This window comes from Penicillium angulare (genome assembly GCF_028827245.1).
Source record: "Penicillium angulare strain IBT 27051 chromosome Unknown utg000002l_segment0_segment0, whole genome shotgun sequence".
Classification (NCBI taxonomy): domain Eukaryota; kingdom Fungi; phylum Ascomycota; class Eurotiomycetes; order Eurotiales; family Aspergillaceae; genus Penicillium; species Penicillium angulare.
This window is the reverse complement of record NW_026623161.1, coordinates 2,079,402-2,096,389: the sequence shown is the minus strand read 5'-3', so window position 1 is coordinate 2,096,389 and position 16,988 is coordinate 2,079,402. Positions and strand designations below refer to the sequence as shown.

The 16,988-nt window shown below is 47.3% G+C and overlaps 1 protein-coding gene across 1 annotated transcript; it reads left to right on the top strand.

The window, feature by feature from the left end:
- Positions 1-1,534: 1,534 nt before the first annotated feature.
- Positions 1,535-15,883, top strand: N7478_002252 (nonribosomal peptide synthase; the record flags this gene model as incomplete). Its single annotated transcript, XM_056918466.1, has 1 exon — positions 1,535-15,883. One exon carries the CDS (start codon positions 1,535-1,537, stop codon positions 15,881-15,883), a length of 14,349 nt encoding a protein of 4,782 aa, XP_056784077.1.
- Between the last annotated feature and the right edge of the window lie 1,105 nt (positions 15,884-16,988).

Here is a 16,988-nt window from a genome sequence, read left to right as displayed (position 1 = left end):
TCGGATAAACAAGGACGTTCGGCGACTTCGTTGAGTATATTGGGCTGAGGTTGAGCGCTGCTTGCTCTCACAAGAGGAAGCGATACGCATGCAATATTGCGAGATGAAAAGATGGCTTGGGTAAAATCAGACGGGTGCACGCATGTCTGCCTCCAGGGCTGCGAGGCTCCCGGGGAGGTTACTAAATTGGCGACGCTTTTTCATTTGACTGAAATCCACTAGTCTGTAAAAAGGTTAGGGTTACAATACCAGTACAGAGTTACCATCAAAACAACCTCCAGCTCAGAAAATTCTAAGTCCAACACCTAACTAACCACCCTTTATTATAATCATTCTAATGGACCCTAATGGCCCTAATAACCCCCCTAATATCATGGGTAAGGAATGTAGGGTGTGAATTGTGGAACTAGTGTGCACTAGATAGTAAAATACGATGTTTTATCTGTGAAATTGTTTACTAGTGGAAAAACGGAAACTCTAAAAGCGTCGCCAATCTAGTAACCTCCCCGAGGCCCGGGGAGGAGAGAGCTCGGGACCCGTACGGACTCCGGGGCGATACTCCTTAAATAATCCACTCTGCAATACATACACGCATAAAGGAGCGTTCAGCGCAAAGGAATCACCGGCGCGAAGGAGCTATTAACAGAGTGCGCGATTGCTCATAAGCGAAATGTAACATCACGGACCAGTTATCACTAAATTCCTAAACGAAGAAGAATCCTCTCCGTGGCCAGGTTCCAAGGTTACCACTAGTATAATATTGCAATCCTTAATCAATTAGTACCAGTTCTTTATGCACGGTGGCACCTGAAGCCCCTGCACTTGTTCATCAATTAATGGTGCCATTTAATACACACGAGCCTTCAAGTTGGAAGCCGCGATCAACGTCCTACCAGTGGTGAGTAACTGTGGACGCACACCAATTGATTATCATGATCCTATGAATGGTCAATACTTCGGACTACGTAGAATAAAATAAAATACACACGCGAAAAAAAAAAGATACATGAACCAAGTTAACAGGAGCATGAACAATATCTGAAGATCCGCTAGATGAAATACAATAATGCATGACATCAATTCAGGTTAGCATATCGAATAATACTAAGTCCCACCTAGGCACCATACATGCCATTGACTGTTAGTCCCATACTAGATTAAGTACATTTGCATCATGATGTTTTAAGTAATCGAGAGCGATTCAAAAAGTTGACTCTAGTATCTGGTCCGGAGTGGATCCCAGGCTAGAGCACTTGGTTAGTATATCTATGACTGATCGGGACATCTAGTAGCTTGATCCTATGTTTATAGCTTCCTCCCAACCCCATAGGAAGCTTCTTGCCCTTGAAGATACATTACGTTCAAAATTCCCATTGCTTGCAGCAATATCACCATGATTCTCGATCATAATAAGTTCGATAATAGTCCTGGTACGCGAAGATTACTCATTTAGCGGAGAATAAACAAGCAAAGACAAAACACTAACATTTTGGACAAAGAGAAGCGACCGGGACATACCGACTCCGAGTCGGGTATGCAATATTGTGCTGATAGATTTTCCTTACTTGACAACCGCAACAAACTCAGCGTTGCCGACATATCCCAAAAGATAGCAGTTTCCTGTGGTGTACAGTCCTCGCAGATCGAAGACGCCTTTCCATGCACACCTCTTCAGGAGGGTCTCCTAGCTTTGAGCGCGCATCTGCCAGGCTACTATGTCGCACGATACAAGTTACTTTTGCGCCCAGAAGTCAGTGACCTCGCCCTCCGAACCACTTTGAGCCATGTTTATGCGTCGACGCCGATCTTAAGAACCCGGATAGTTGATCTTGCCGACGAGGGCCTGGTACAGGCCATAATAGACGAGCCATTCATGTGGGCGACAGCGAATGACCTCGATGAATATCTGCGCCATGACAAACAGCGAACTACAAGCACAGGGTCTCCTCTAGCTAGGTTCGCGCTTGTAGATGATCACAAACGCAAGCAGCGCTTTTTCGTCTGGACAATGCACCATGCGCTTTACGATTTCTGTTCGGTGCCACTGCTTTTGAAAAGGGTGAACGATGTTTATTTGGGAAAAGATCCAGCTGCTTCAGCTCCATTCCAGAATTTTGTGAAGCATATCAGAGAGATGGAAGTCTGTTCCGCAGAACAGATATGGAAAAAGCACCTGAGTGGCAACGAAGCACCAATGTACCCCCAACTTCCGAGCATCAAATATCGCCCAAAAGCGGATCAAACGGTATCTTGCCTTTTCAAAGACCTCCCATGGTCGCGTGAAGCTGGCACCCAGACAATGCCGATGGTCTGGGCGGCATGGGCTGTTCTCATGGGCCAGCACGCTGTTACAGATGAAGCAGTCTTTGGAGTGACTACTTTTGGGCGGCAAGCCAACTTCGTTGGTATTGAGAGCACGACTGGTCCTACTATGGCCACTATACCATTGAGAGTAGATATTGCCAAGGAAATCACTGTCACGGAGTTTGTATGCAGACTACAACAGTCAGCAGCAGAGCTAGCCACCGTGGAACATTACGGACTACAAAGAATTCGAAAGATCAGCACCGATGCGGAGAGGGCTTGCGGATTTCAGACTCTTGTCGAAGTTAATCTACAAGAAGAGTACTTGAATCCAACAGATGGACCATTCGACCCAAGCTCTCTAGAGGATTTCTCTGCCACTGACAATGCCCAAAATGCGCCACTATTCACAACTTTCGCTTTGAAGGTCCAAATCAGATTGCTAGCCTGTGGTCTGGATTGCATGCTCACATTCGACTCCCGCATAATCAGCCGCGATGAAGCGAGCTCTCTCCAACGTCAGCTCGAGCATGTCCTCCGACAACTTTGCGATCCAATTAATGCTGCTGTCAAGCTATCAGATATTGACTGGACAGGACCGAACGATTTGGAGCGCATTTGGACCTGGAATGAGACAGTCCCTCAGAGGGCCGACGACTGTGTACATGAATTAATATCACGAACAGCTCGTAGTCAGCCTGATGCTCCTGCTATCTGTGCTTGGGATGGCAAGCTTACATATGGAGAACTTGCCCAGATGTCTACTGACTTGGCTCACTACCTAGTCAGTCAGGGTGTTGAGCGAGGTACGATTGTGCCATTATGCTTCGAAAAATCCATGTGGACATCTGTTTCAATCCAAGGAGTAATGAAAGCAGGCGGAGTTTGTGTTACTATGGACACCACTCAGCCAGAAGCCCACTTACAGCGAATTGCTTGTCAAGTCTCAGGAAAGGTTCTTCTATCCTCGATCGCAAACAAATCGATAGCGGAACGGCTGGCAGGCGACCGTACGAACGTGATTATCCTCGAGACATACTTTTTACAGGCCAAGGGTATACGATTGAACACTCGTTTGCCTACGGTCGACCCATCGGACCTGGTCTACATAGTATTCACGTCTGGAAGTACCGGTACTCCAAAAGGCGCTATGATCAGACATTCTAATTTCAGTTCTGCCATTCTCCACCAACGCGGACCTCTCCGCGTGAAACCCGAAGACAGGGTCTTTGACTATGCGTCATATGCGTTCGACATTTCGTGGTTCAACGTACTATCTACACTGATTGTGGGAGCCTGTCTCTGTGTGCCGAGCGAAGAGGAGCGTCGTGGAGATATTGCAGCATCAATACGTCGCTACGGCGTGACATATGCCGATTTTACTTCATCTATCTCACGTTTGATTGAACCCAGTGAGGTGCCTTCACTTAGACACCTTGTATTTTGTGGCGAGCCAGTTCTTGCTCAGGATGCTATCCGCTGGGGTCATTTACAGGGGGCTATAAATACATATGGGCCTGCCGAGTGTACACCCAAGAGTCACATCTACGATTACGTCTCAGAACCATCCAAGCTGTCAAATGAAATTGGTTGGGGAAGAGGGCTGAATCCCTGGGTAACGCAGCCTGAGAATCCCGACAAGCTGGCAGTCATTGGCTCATTGGGTGAATTGTGGCTTGAAGGACCACTCGTTGGTGCTGGCTACTTTGGCGACTGTGAGAAGACGGCAGCTGCCTTCATTGAGAATCCTGCATGGCTGCTGAGTGGTGGGCCTGGTCATTCCGGCAGAACTGGGCGCCTCTACAAGACTGGTGATCTGGTGCGGTATAATCCAAACGGTTCATTGAAATACGTCAAGAGAAAGGATGCACAGGTGAAGGTGCGGGGGCAGCGCGTAGAGCTTGCTGATATTGAACATCATGTGCGGAATGCATTAAATGTCCAAGAGGGCGAGATAAGTGTCATTGTTGCGCTCATTTTGCCCAAAGGTGGTGAAAACAAAGTTTTGACAGCCTTCATCAGCACTTCCGTGACTGATGTCAACACTGTCCACGATAAACTTGATGCTCGTGTATCCCGGGCCACAGAAACACTGCAAGAGCGCGTTCCATCTTATATGATTCCTGCAGCTTATGTGGCTCTACCAAGTATGCCAATGGGTGCTACTGGTAAAACAGACCGAAAGAAGTTAAATGCAATTGGGTCTTTTATGACCTTGGAAGAACTTACCTCGCTTGGCAACAAGTTCGAAGAAGCTGGACGGAGAGCGCCTACAACGACGACTGAGCTTCGTCTGCAAGCAGCTTGGGCATACACCTTGCAGAAAAGCTCTGAGAGGCTGAACCTAGACGACAATTTTTTCAGGCTTGGTGGCGACTCTATCTCTGCTATACGGCTAGTCAGTGCTGCGCGACGTGAGGGCCTATCAATCACAGGTTCGGATATCTTCCAAAAGCCTACTATTGCTGGCCTTGCAACTCTAGCCACTGAGATTGCGACATCAGCATCAGACCTCCCGGGCACTACTCTCCCTTTCTCAATGTTTGGGCCAGGAATAAGCTCCGCAGACATACGTAGCCATGCCGTTGCTACGTGTGGCATTTCACACGATCTAATCCTAGATTGCTTCCCGTGTACACCTTTGCAAGAGGGACTCATGGCGCTGAGTACTCGCATGGAGGGAGACTACGTTGCACGATTTGTGCTGCGTTTGAGGAATTCAATCGACATCGGACGATTTCGCAACGCGTGGTCTCAAATGGTAGTGGCCACCCCAATTTTACGGACACGTATTGCGGATCTAGGAGATCACGGTCTCGTGCAAGTGGTGATTGATGAAGAAGTTGTTTGGGAGACCAGAGAGTCTGATCTGGATGAACATCTCAGAGCGAAGCAGGCCATTGGTGTCGGCCTGGGAACGCCACTCGTGCGATATGAATTGATCAGAGATAATAAAATCCAGCGGAATTTCTTCATTTGGACAATACACCATTCCTTATACGATGGCTGGTCCATTAATTTGATGATTCAAAGAGTACAGCAGCTTTATCGAGGTCAATCGCTGCCCGCAATCATCCCGTTCCAAAACTTTGTCAAGCGAGTCAGGATTGACATGGTGCACGACTCTGCAGAGCAGACGTGGAAAGAGTATTTACATGGGCTGGATGCACCGCCTTTTCCGTCAATTTCCTCGACAAACTCCCAATCCGACAGTAACAGCGTGATAACCCATAACATTTCAGGGGTAAAATGGCCACGCACGGGGATTACAGCTTCAACAACAATACGCGCGGCCCTATCTATTGCAATAATGCAGTACACGGGTCTCTGTGAGGCATTATTTGGATCCATTTCTTCGGGACGTCAGATGAATATGCCTGGGATCGAAGAAGTTGTTGGGCCAACGATAGCGACAGTTCCAGTCCGCGTCACTTCACAAGAAAAAGAAACCATAATCCGATTCCTGCAACGAGTCCAGGATCAAGCAATTCAGTTGACAGCTGTTGAACAGTTCGGCCTACACCGGATACGACTGCTTGGAGCTAGCGCTGAGCAAGCATGCCAGTTCCAAACATTGCTTGTCGTACAACCAAAGACACAAGCAAACGTTGAAGAAGCACTGTTTGAACCAGCCGGCAAGGACGGAACTTCCAAGAAACCATTCAGCGAAGCTGAAACGCTCCGTACTTACGCACTGATGATAGAATGTACACTGGCTGATGATGAGCTGCTCTGTCATGTGTCATACGACTCCGAAATCATATCATCCAACAAAGCTCAGAAGTTTTGCTATACGTTTGAGCAAGCAATTCGTCAGTTATGCGTCCCAGAGAATCACGAAAGGCGGCTTGCGGACCTCGACTTTTTAAGTCCCCAGGACTTAGAATACGTCTGGCGATGGAACGAAAAGATCCCTGAGACCGATTCAAGATGCATGCATGAGTTAATCTCTCATGTTGTCCTTGAACAGCCCGAAGCCGCTGCTGTCTGTGCTTGGGATGGCCAATTCACGTATACAGAGCTTGAGTGCCTTTCTACGAGACTGGCTTACCAATTAGTTGATCGAGGTCTTGGTGGCCAGGGAGGAAAATTTGTACCCCTGGCTTTTGAAAAGTCAAAGTGGACGCCTGTGGCTATGTTGGGTGTGATGAAGGCCGGCGGAGCCTCTGTTACTTTGGATTGTACTTTTCCAGAACAGCGGTTGCAATCCATCGTTTCTCAGCTATCCCCTCATCTTATCTTAGCCTCAGCAAGACAGAAGGAGCTTGCCGGTAGGCTTACCTCCGCACCCGTCCTGACTGTCGATGCATCTCTTGCAGAGCAGATCTCACCATCGCTGAAGCTCAGTACCCTACCCACAGTCAGCTCGTCAGACCCGATCTATATCGTTTTCACCTCTGGCAGTACAGGGACTCCAAAGGGGGCAGTGATGACACACAGAGGTTTCAGCAGCGCTATCCAGCACCAGGCAGGTCTACGCTATTCAGCTAGTGCGAGGACTTACAACTTTGTCTCTCACAGTTTTGATGTCTTTTGGCATGACGTACTCCGTACCTTCGCGGCTGGAGGTTGTTTATGTGTGCCCTCTGAGGATGATCGTATGAACGACTTGGCTGGTTCCTTCGAGAGTCTCCGATCTAATTCGCTGGCCATTACTCCTTCATCCGCTCGGCTGATCGATCCGGAACATGTCCCAGGTTTAAAGCATCTAGTCATGGGTGGAGAGCCAGTAACCGCTGCAGATGTGTCGAGGTGGAAGGGCCGAGTCGACCACATTATCAGCGTTTATGGGCCTGCAGAATGTGTTCCACCAATTGCGATAGCATCTTGCGATCCAAACTCCACCATCGCCCCCAGTCTTGGGCGTGGCGCAGGCGTCAACATATGGCTGGTTGATCCTCGGGATCACAACAAACTCTCATCTGTGGGCGCGATAGGCGAGGCTCTGATCGAAGGCCCTTTAGTTGGGGAAGGCTATTTTGGCAACAAGAAATTATCCGACACTGTCTTCATTGATCCTCCAAGTTGGCTTTTACGAAGAGATCCCGAACCGGAACGCTCGCATCACCGCTTGTACAAAACTGGCGATCTCTTGAGGTACAAAGAGGATGGAACGCTGGATTTTGTAGCACGGAAAGATGCTCAAGTCAAGCTCAACGGGCAGCGCTTTGAGCTCGTAGACGTCGAACAAAATCTGTACGATGTCATTGGTGCACACAGTGATGTTCAGCTCGCGTGTGAGATAATATCTCCTGCGAAAGAGGACAAGAAACTACTCGCCGCTTTTGTGACTTTGGCAAGCTTCTCTCGTACTGTTGGAGATGCTGTCAAGATAAAGGACGCCATGACTGCGTGGACTGCTGCTCTAAGAACAAAAGTGCCCGGGTACATGATACCGAGTGCATTCATCCCTCTAGAGGAAATTCCCAAAACACCGACAGGGAAGTTAGATCGACGGAAACTGCGCGACTTGGGTTCCTCTATGACCTTTGAGGAACTAAATTCACACAGCGCCTCAGACCACGAGCGACAGCCGCCAACTACAAAGATCGAGCGACAACTCCAGAAACTTTGGGCCGCTGTATTGAAAATTGACCCAATCCGAATTGGTGCCAATGACAGCTTTCTACAAGTCGGTGGAGATTCAATCTCTGCGATGCGACTTGTCACTTCTGCAAAGAAACAGGGGCTGTCGTTTTCAGTGGCCGATATATTCTCAAGGCCAGTGTTGTGTGACTTGGCTACGTCGGTCAATACAATGGCCCAAGAAGGCTCCAGCTCCAAGATCGAACCATTCTCGCTACTCACCACCAATGAAGATGTCATAGAGTTATCCAAGCGTGCAGCTATCTTATGCGACGTTCCGGCCTCGCAAATACAAGATGTGTTCCCTTGCACGTCGCTACAAGAAGCTTTACTAGCACAAACTGCAAAACGTGCCGGTGACTATACTGCATGTTTCACTTTAGAGTTGCGTTCGGACACCGAACTTTCTCGTTTCAAGAGTGCTTGGGAGTCTGTTTACGACAGTCATTCAATCTTAAGGACAAGGATCATTGAGCTTTCTGGCCATGGCCTCGTGCAAGTTACTCTCAAAAATTCCATTTGTTGGAGCCATTTCAAGACCTCAGATGAGGCTGAAAAGACCAAAGGAGTCAGGCACATTGGTCTCGGTAATCCACTCATCCATAACGATCTCGTGGAAGACGAAGAGTCAGGTCGCAAGTATTTTTTCTGGACCATTCACCACGCCCTTTACGACGGCTGGTCGATACCGCTTTTGATGGAAGACCTTGCTCAAGCCTACAATGGACATGTTCTTGTACCCTCTCCGCCTTTCCAAAACTTCATTTCATATTTACAGAAATCCGATGAAGTTACCACAATTGCCTTTTGGGAAGGCATGCTCCAAGGCTTGGAAGCACCATCATGGCCGGCAGTGACATGGCCCACACATCAGCTGCGTGCGGATACAAATCTCCCACACAATGTTACTGGCATAAATTGGCCCAGGGAAAGCAACATCACAGCTTCAACAATCTTGCGTGCAACCTTGACTATTCTCATCGGAGAATATAGCGCCGCTAGCGAGGTGGTCTTTGGTGCTACGGTTATTGGTCGACAAGCCCCTGTTGAGTCGATTGACCGTATAACAGGGCCAACGATTACGACTGTTCCAATCCGCACAAAGCTCAATATGGAGCAGAGCATCGATGAGCTCCTTCGCAGCATTCAGAAACAAGGGATTGACATTATGCCGTTCGAACAGATTGGTCTAAAGCGCCTTCGAAGAATAAGCAAAGACGCTGAACAAGCTTGTCAATTCCAAACTCTTTTGGTTGTTCAACCTGGACCATCTTCAAATGACCCGTCGCTCCAATTGTTTGAGCATTCCATACACGCCGAGGAGGCTCTCAACAAAGACAATGACAACACAGCCTTCAACACTTATGCCCTTCAAGTTGTCTGCAATATCATGGATGATGGTGTAACAGCAGAGTTTATTACCGACTCTACAATTATTGATCAGACTCAACTGCGTCGAATGGCTTTCCAGTTCGAACATATTCTTCGACAGATATGCTCGCTAGAGCGGGGCGGATCTAAAGTCGCGGATCTTGAGACTATCAGCGCTCATGATCGCGCTGAGATTGGAAGCTGGAATTCGAAGCCCTGGCCACCAGTGCATCAGTGCGTTCTGGAGCTTCTTGAACCGCAGTCACATTGGAACTCATCCGCAAAGGCCATTTGTGCCTGGGATGGGGACTTCACATACGCCGAATTGGAAACGCTATCCACTAAATTAGCTTATAATTTGGTTACTTTCGGTGTTAAACGAGGAGCCGCTGTTCCTATACTCTTTGAAAAGTCAAAATGGATGTCGATAACCATGCTTGCTGTTGTCAAGGCTGGTGGTACCGGTGTCACTTTGGATTCAAGTCTTCCCGCAAATAGATTACGGTCCATCATTGAGACAGTCCATCCCAAACTCCTCGTGTCTTCGTCGGGCTGTGGGGAGCTTGCAAGCAGCCTCACTACTGAGAAGGTAGTCTTGTTGGATGACAGCAGTCTGGCGGAATTGCCAAGCCCCCCGGAGAATTATCGACACCCAGCCATAACACCTGATGATGATTTGTACATTGCGTTCACGTCAGGCAGTACCGGTCGGCCAAAGGGAGTGGTAGTATCCCACCGTCAGTTCAGCAGCGCAATTAAGTATCAGCCGCAACGGCTTGGCATCACAGAAACCTCCCGGGTTTACGAATTCGTTTCCAATGGTTGGGATGGCATCTGGTTGGAACTTCTGTTCACGCTAGCAGCTGGTGCCTGCCTGTGTGTTCCAAGTGAGGCAGACCGTCGGAACCGACTCGCAGAGTCGATTCGTACTTTGCAGGCAAACTATGTTCATCTTACACCCACGGTGGCACGAATGCTGGATCCATCTCAGGTGCCGAGCCTGGAATGCGTGGGACTGGTCGGAGAGCCAATGCTCAAATCTGACAAAGATCAATGGACGCGATTCGGAGTCAAAGTTCTGAACATGTACGGACCCACTGAATGTACACCGTTGAGTAGCTGTGCCGAAATCGTAAGCCTAGATGAAGGGCCATTGGTGATTGGCAAGGGCATGGGTGCAAATTTTTGGATTTTGCGACCACAACACTCTTCACAGGACCTTGCACCTATCGGAGCAGTTGGCGAACTTGTAATTGATGGACCGATCGTGAGTAAAGGATATCATTCGGACGCACTCAGTACCTCCAAAGCCTTTGTTTCCAACCCACCGTGGCTGAAACAGAATGCCCGACTTTATAAGACTGGCGATCTTGTCCGCTACACGTCGGACGGAAACATTCTTTTCGTTGGCCGGAAGGACTCGCAGGTCAAAATTCGTGGGCAGCGAGTCGAGCTTAACGAAATCGAGAGTCATATGCGCAAGGGCCTTGCCACGAATTCACAATCAACCACACCACAACAACATACAATTTCTGGCTTCGCAGACGTGCTGATACCGGCAGAAAGCAAGAATCCAACACTAGTTGCTTTCATTCACGTTGAATCTACAGACAATCTCTCGGAAAATGATCTACGCTCTGTGGCAAACCAGGTCGTTCCTGGGCTGTTGCAACAGCTTACGAGCTCACTACCCGCATACATGGTGCCGAATTTCTACGTTCCAGTGGCTCAAATTCCAACTACGGCAACCGGGAAGATCGACAGGAATTCCTTGCGTAGGATAGGTGAGCTCTATACTCTTGAGCAGCTTTCAGCACTTAGTCCCGAGCGAGATGTCAAGCGGCAACCAGTCGACAAAACACAGATCCGTTTTCAGCAGTTATGGTCACAAGTGCTCGATATCAACGCTCAAAGCATTGGATCTGATGACAGCTTCTTCCGAGTTGGAGGGGATTCTGTCAGCGCAATGAGTCTGGCTAGTATAGCGCGAGAGCATGGTCTGTCCGTCACAGTTTCCGACATCTTTAAAAACCCGAGGTTGGAGGATCTGGCTGCAATGGCAAGCGAAGTGGTGGTTGCCAGCTCCGAAATCTTACCATTTTCTTTATTATCACGCGGTATCTACGAGGAGAGTGTTCAAGCTCATGCAGCCCGACTCTGCAAGGTGGAACCCGAACATATCGAAGACATCTTCCCGTGTACACCGATGCAAGAAGGCCTAATAGCAATAACAGCAAAACGTGCTGGCGCCTTTACTGCTTGTTACACCCTCGAGCTGCAGACCTCCGTTGACTTGAATCACTTCCGTCAGGCATGGACTGAAGTGCTTCACGCTACACCCATCCTGAGAACTCGCATCATCGATTTACCCGGCCAGGGTCTCGTCCAGGTGATTACTAAAATTGCTGAAGAATGGACCAACAGCGATATTGTTGACCATCCTGAGGTGGAAATGGGACTTGGTCTACCCTTGAATTCGCAAGGTATAGTCATCGAAAAAGGAACCAAGCGCCGGTTCTTCATCTGGAGAGTGCATCATGCTCTCTATGATGGCTGGTCTCGGTCTCTTGTGATCAATCGATTGGAAAAGGTATACCGAGGGGAGCCACTTGGACACTCACCACCGTTTCAATTCTTTGCAAAACATCTTGCTGATCTCGACATGACACGATGTGAATCATTTTGGAAGGAGCTACTGTCAGGCGTTGAAGCAGCTTCATTCCCGTCACTACCCAATGCATCCTACGAGCCACTGGCGGACAAGAGCATCACAAGTGTGATCTCCAATATCAGTTGGCCCAGGGGCGACATTACCCCATCAACGATAGTTCGGGCAGCATGGTCGATACTGACTGCTGAGTACACTGGGGTGAACGAGGCATTGTTCGGAATCACGGTCATGGGTCGTCAAGTCGTCCAGGGTATCGAGCAAATGGTTGGCCCTACGATTGCAACAATTCCAGTCCGCGTAGTCCTCAAGAAGCAAGAGACAATTGGAGACTTACTCCGCAGAGTCCAAAAGCAAGCCGTGGAGTCAATGGAATTCGAGCAAATTGGTCTGCAAAAACTTCGTCGCATCAACAACTATACCGAGCGAGCCTGTCAATTCCAAACACTATTGCTGATCCAACCAAGGAGTTTGGCAGAAGATGCGAAACGAGATAGAGAGCTCTTCCAGTATTCTCTAGGTGACGAGAAGGTGGCAAACTCCGACGACATCAACGCTGCGTTCAGCAGTTATGCACTGCAACTTTCCTGTGACCTGGGTGAAGATGATTTAACTCTGAGTCTCGTCGCAGACACCCACGTCATTAAGGAACCGCAGTTGCAGCGTATTCAACGGCAATTTGAGCACATCATCCGCTCGCTATGCAAGTCGAAGCCCGCGGTCAAACTAGGTGACATTTGTACTACAGGTCCATCTGATCGACAAGAAATTTGGCAGTGGAATGCAAGCGTGCCCGAGACAGCAGCTACGTGTGTGCATGACTTGATTTGGAAGATCGTCAAATGTAGTGATCCGACAACATTGGCTATAAACGCTTGGAACGGCAGTCTCACGTACGTTGAACTTGATGACCTATCAACTCGCCTCGCCCATCGACTATGCAGCTTAGGCGTAGGCCAAGGTTCAATTGTTCCCCTCTGCTTTGAAAAGTCAGTTTGGACTCCAGTCGCACAACTTGCAGTCATGAAAGCGGGAGCTGCATCCGTGGTACTGGATACAACCATTCCTGAACAGCGACTACTGGCTATCACTCAGCAGGTTCAACCTCTAGTCATAGTATCGTCAACTGGGAACAAAGAGCTAGCTAGCCGAATTGCCGAAACAAAAGTGTTGGTTGTCGATGCGGATCAATTATCTCAGCTTCCGAACTTGCCTTCCACATTATTACCCATCGTCCAACCTTCTGATCTGTTGTACGTCGTATTCACCTCCGGCAGCACGGGTCTCCCCAAAGGAGCACTTATCACACATCAAAACTTCAGCAGCGCGATTCAACATCAACAGCCTTCCCTGGGGATCGTTCCCACTTCCCGGGTTTACGACTTTGTTTCGTATGCATTCGATGTCGCCTGGTCCAATTTTATCCAGACGCTTACAGCTGGAGCGTGTTTGTGCATCCCTAGCGAATCTGATCGGAGAGGAAATATCGCCCAATCGATACAAGATCTCGGGGCCAATTATGCTCACTTGACACCAACGGTGGCTCGGACTATTAACCCTGAGGCCGTTCCTGGACTTCGAACAATGAGTCTGATTGGCGAACCTGTCTCGCAAGCCGATGTAAAAAGATGGGCCGATCGACGAATCATGCTGAATACTTACGGCCCCGCTGAATGCACACCTGTGAGCACAATCCAAGAGCTTAAAATTACGGATAATGGTGAGCCTCGGATCGGTAAAGCGGTCGGTAGCAACACATGGATCGTACGTGCAGATGACAACCAAGATCTGTGTGCGATCGGTGCTGTTGGCGAGCTCGTGATCGAAGGGCCGATTGTCGGTTCTGGATACCTTTCAGATCCCGCCAAAACCGCCAGTGCATTCATTGAACGCCCTCCGTGGCTGCTCCAGCGCAAGAACGGACATGAAGGTCGCACCGGGCGGGTCTATAAGACCGGAGACCTGGTCCGTTATGATTGGGATGGCAGTCTGAGATTTGTTGGCCGCAGAGATACTCAACTCAAGATTCGCGGTCAGCGGGTCGAACTCAGAGACATCGAGAGTCATCTTCAGAAGCATCTCTCCGCATACGGCGATATAGAAGCTGTGGTCGACGTTGTGTGTCCAAGCGGAAACGAGAATCCCATTCTTCTTGCCTTCATCTGTCCTTCAGACGCAGCTACACTTTCCGAGTCAGATCTCATTGCCACCGTGCAGCGTATAACAATGGGAATTGAGTCGAGACTTCGACAAGATCTTCCTCTGTATATGATACCGAACGCTTATATTCCAATGCCAGTCATGCCGGCCACAGTCACAGGCAAACGCAACCGGACAGATCTGCGAAGATACGGTCAAAGCATGACACTTGAGCAATTGGTCGCGTTGAGCGCCGGGCAACATAATCGAAAGAAGCCTTCCACTCCGCTAGAACGGCAATTGCAAGAAGTCTGGGCCTCTATTCTCCACGTTGCTCCAGACTCAATTGGATCAGAGGACAGTTTCTTCCAGCTTGGTGGAGATTCCATCATCGCAATGCGTCTGGTTCGAGAAGCAAACAATATTGACCTACCATTGAAAATTCAGGATGTCTTCACGCATCCACGACTCTGTGACCTGGCAACACTCGTGGAAACGTCTGTAGCCGGAAAGGTAATCTCCGGGTGCAATGGAAACGCAGCACTTGATATCCGTGGTGAGGAAGCCAACTCTAGAGATGACCATGCAAAAGCCATGCTCGGGAGGCCGACCACTGCTTTCCAGACGAGGTGTATCGAAGGTGCATTACGGGAAGATAAACAGTGGTGGAATTATTGTTTATTGACTCTTCCTTCTCACATACCGACACCGCAAATTGTCAACATGTGCAAAGTCTTGTGGAATCAATTCGATATACTTCGCACTGTCTTCTTCCGGGATCAAGATCGATATCTGCAAAAGGTGCCGCGAGAGCAACAGCACAGCTACAGTATCGAGGAGCACGATGGAGATATCGAGGACATCACTAGAAACGTGTGCTTGGAGGACTTCAAAGAGCATGCGATACTTGGCACTTGCTTCACAAAATTCCTCATCATCGCCACGTCAGCAGGCGAGAGAAGATTGGCCTTACGACTTTCACACGCTCAGTATGACGGCATGAGTCTGCAATATCTCCTAAGCTACCTTTCTTCTGCCCTCCGAGGAGAAATGCGAACCGACCCTCCTCAATTCATGAACTTCATCGACCAAAGCATGATGCACATCGAAAGCTCAGATCATTTCTGGCAGTCAGTCTTACAAGATGCGCCGATGACACCGATCCCTGCACCCCAAGGATCGTCAACTTTTACACAGGGCGAAGCTATTCCCAAGGTATCTTGTACCAGGGATATATGCTTTTCTATTCCACACAGCGATATGACACTCGCCACGGCATTCACAGCCGCATGTGCGTGTGTGATTGCGGGAGTGACTGCGACGTCGGACGTTGTTTTCGGCCGACTCATTACTGGTCGCGCTGTCCTCGAAGAAGCTTTACAGGAAGTCTTAGGCCCGTGTGTCAATTTTGTGCCTGTGAGAGTCAACTTCCAAGAGGATGATATATCCCTCAAGTTTGCCCAACAAGTTGTGCATGAACAGTACGCGAGAAGTCTGCCATATCAGACAACAGGCCTCGGCAAAGCCGAGACAGACCCACGCATGACGCAATTTGCCTTCACTGTTCACTATCAGGCCGTCAACGATCGACCTACCATAAGTTTGAACGGAAGCCAAAGCCGGCTCGACTTCTTGGAGCTTCCGGAAGGCTATGATACGGGGGAAGTTGAAATCATAGCCAAACCATCAGGCGAGTCACTCAACGTCACCGTGACTGGGGGAGCGCATCGGGCCGAAATCATGAGAGACGTGCTGGACAGGCTTTGTACCCTATTGCATCCAATTGCTAATGGGCGAGCTAATCACGCGACGTAGATTGTGTGCTAACCATTCTGTCAAGGAGGGAAATGGGATTCATCAAAGACTTGGTTATAGAATGTTGTCTGCTCTTTTATAACTGATGTTCACTTCACAAACTTTTCCTGTCCTTCCAGATTTTGTATATATAGATAACTTATAAGGTGCTGCACATCTACAAGGTGTCTAAATAGTATTAAGAATCTTCTTCTTAAATATTTTATTAAAAGTTTAGATTTAGAAGTTAGGGTTATACCTAGGTAATATATAAAAAAGAATCTTATTGATTAATATATTAATAGTATTATTATATATAAATTATACTATTTTAAGAAGTTAAATCTAGTTTAATTATTTTTTGTTAATAAAATATCTAAGATAATCTTCTAAAATCTAATTAAGTCTTTTTATTTATCTATTAGTTTAGGAATATAATATAATAAAGAACTATAGTTCATTTTTAGAATAATAATAAAGTTATAATTAGAATCTATTTATAAAAATAAGTTTTTAATTAAAGATAATTCTCTTTAAGTTTCTATATTTAAATTTAATTTAATTAAAAAAGAGTTAAGTAAGATCTTTTATAGATATTATTATTAATATAGAAAAGAATTAAAAGAGTTTTATAAGTTAATAAATAATTATTAGAATTATATTATATTTTTTTTAAAGATTATAATTAGAAGTCTTATAATTGTCAGGGTGTGGCAGGTAGTTATATATTAGGAGTTAGTAGGCTGGCTTATACAGTAAGTAGGGGATCAGAAGTAGTTATATTATAAATAGGCTATAGGATAGAAGGTTGACCAAGACGTAGCTTAAAGAGCTATATCAAATAGGAATAGGAAGTTCTAATAGTCTTAGGGGTTATATAATAATAGGAATAGGGATCCTCTTATATAAGGATCTATACTATAATATTACCCTTCTCTTTAGAGCTAAGTTTTATAAGACTAAGATAGTACTTAGGTTAGACTAGGTTTTAATAAGTATCTTTAGTAGAAGTTATTTATAATCTCTCTAATATTCTCTAAATATTTAATAGGCTCTTTTGTAGGGTTATTGTAATCTAACTATTTTATAGTATACTTTAAGTAAGATTTTATATAATCTTATTGTT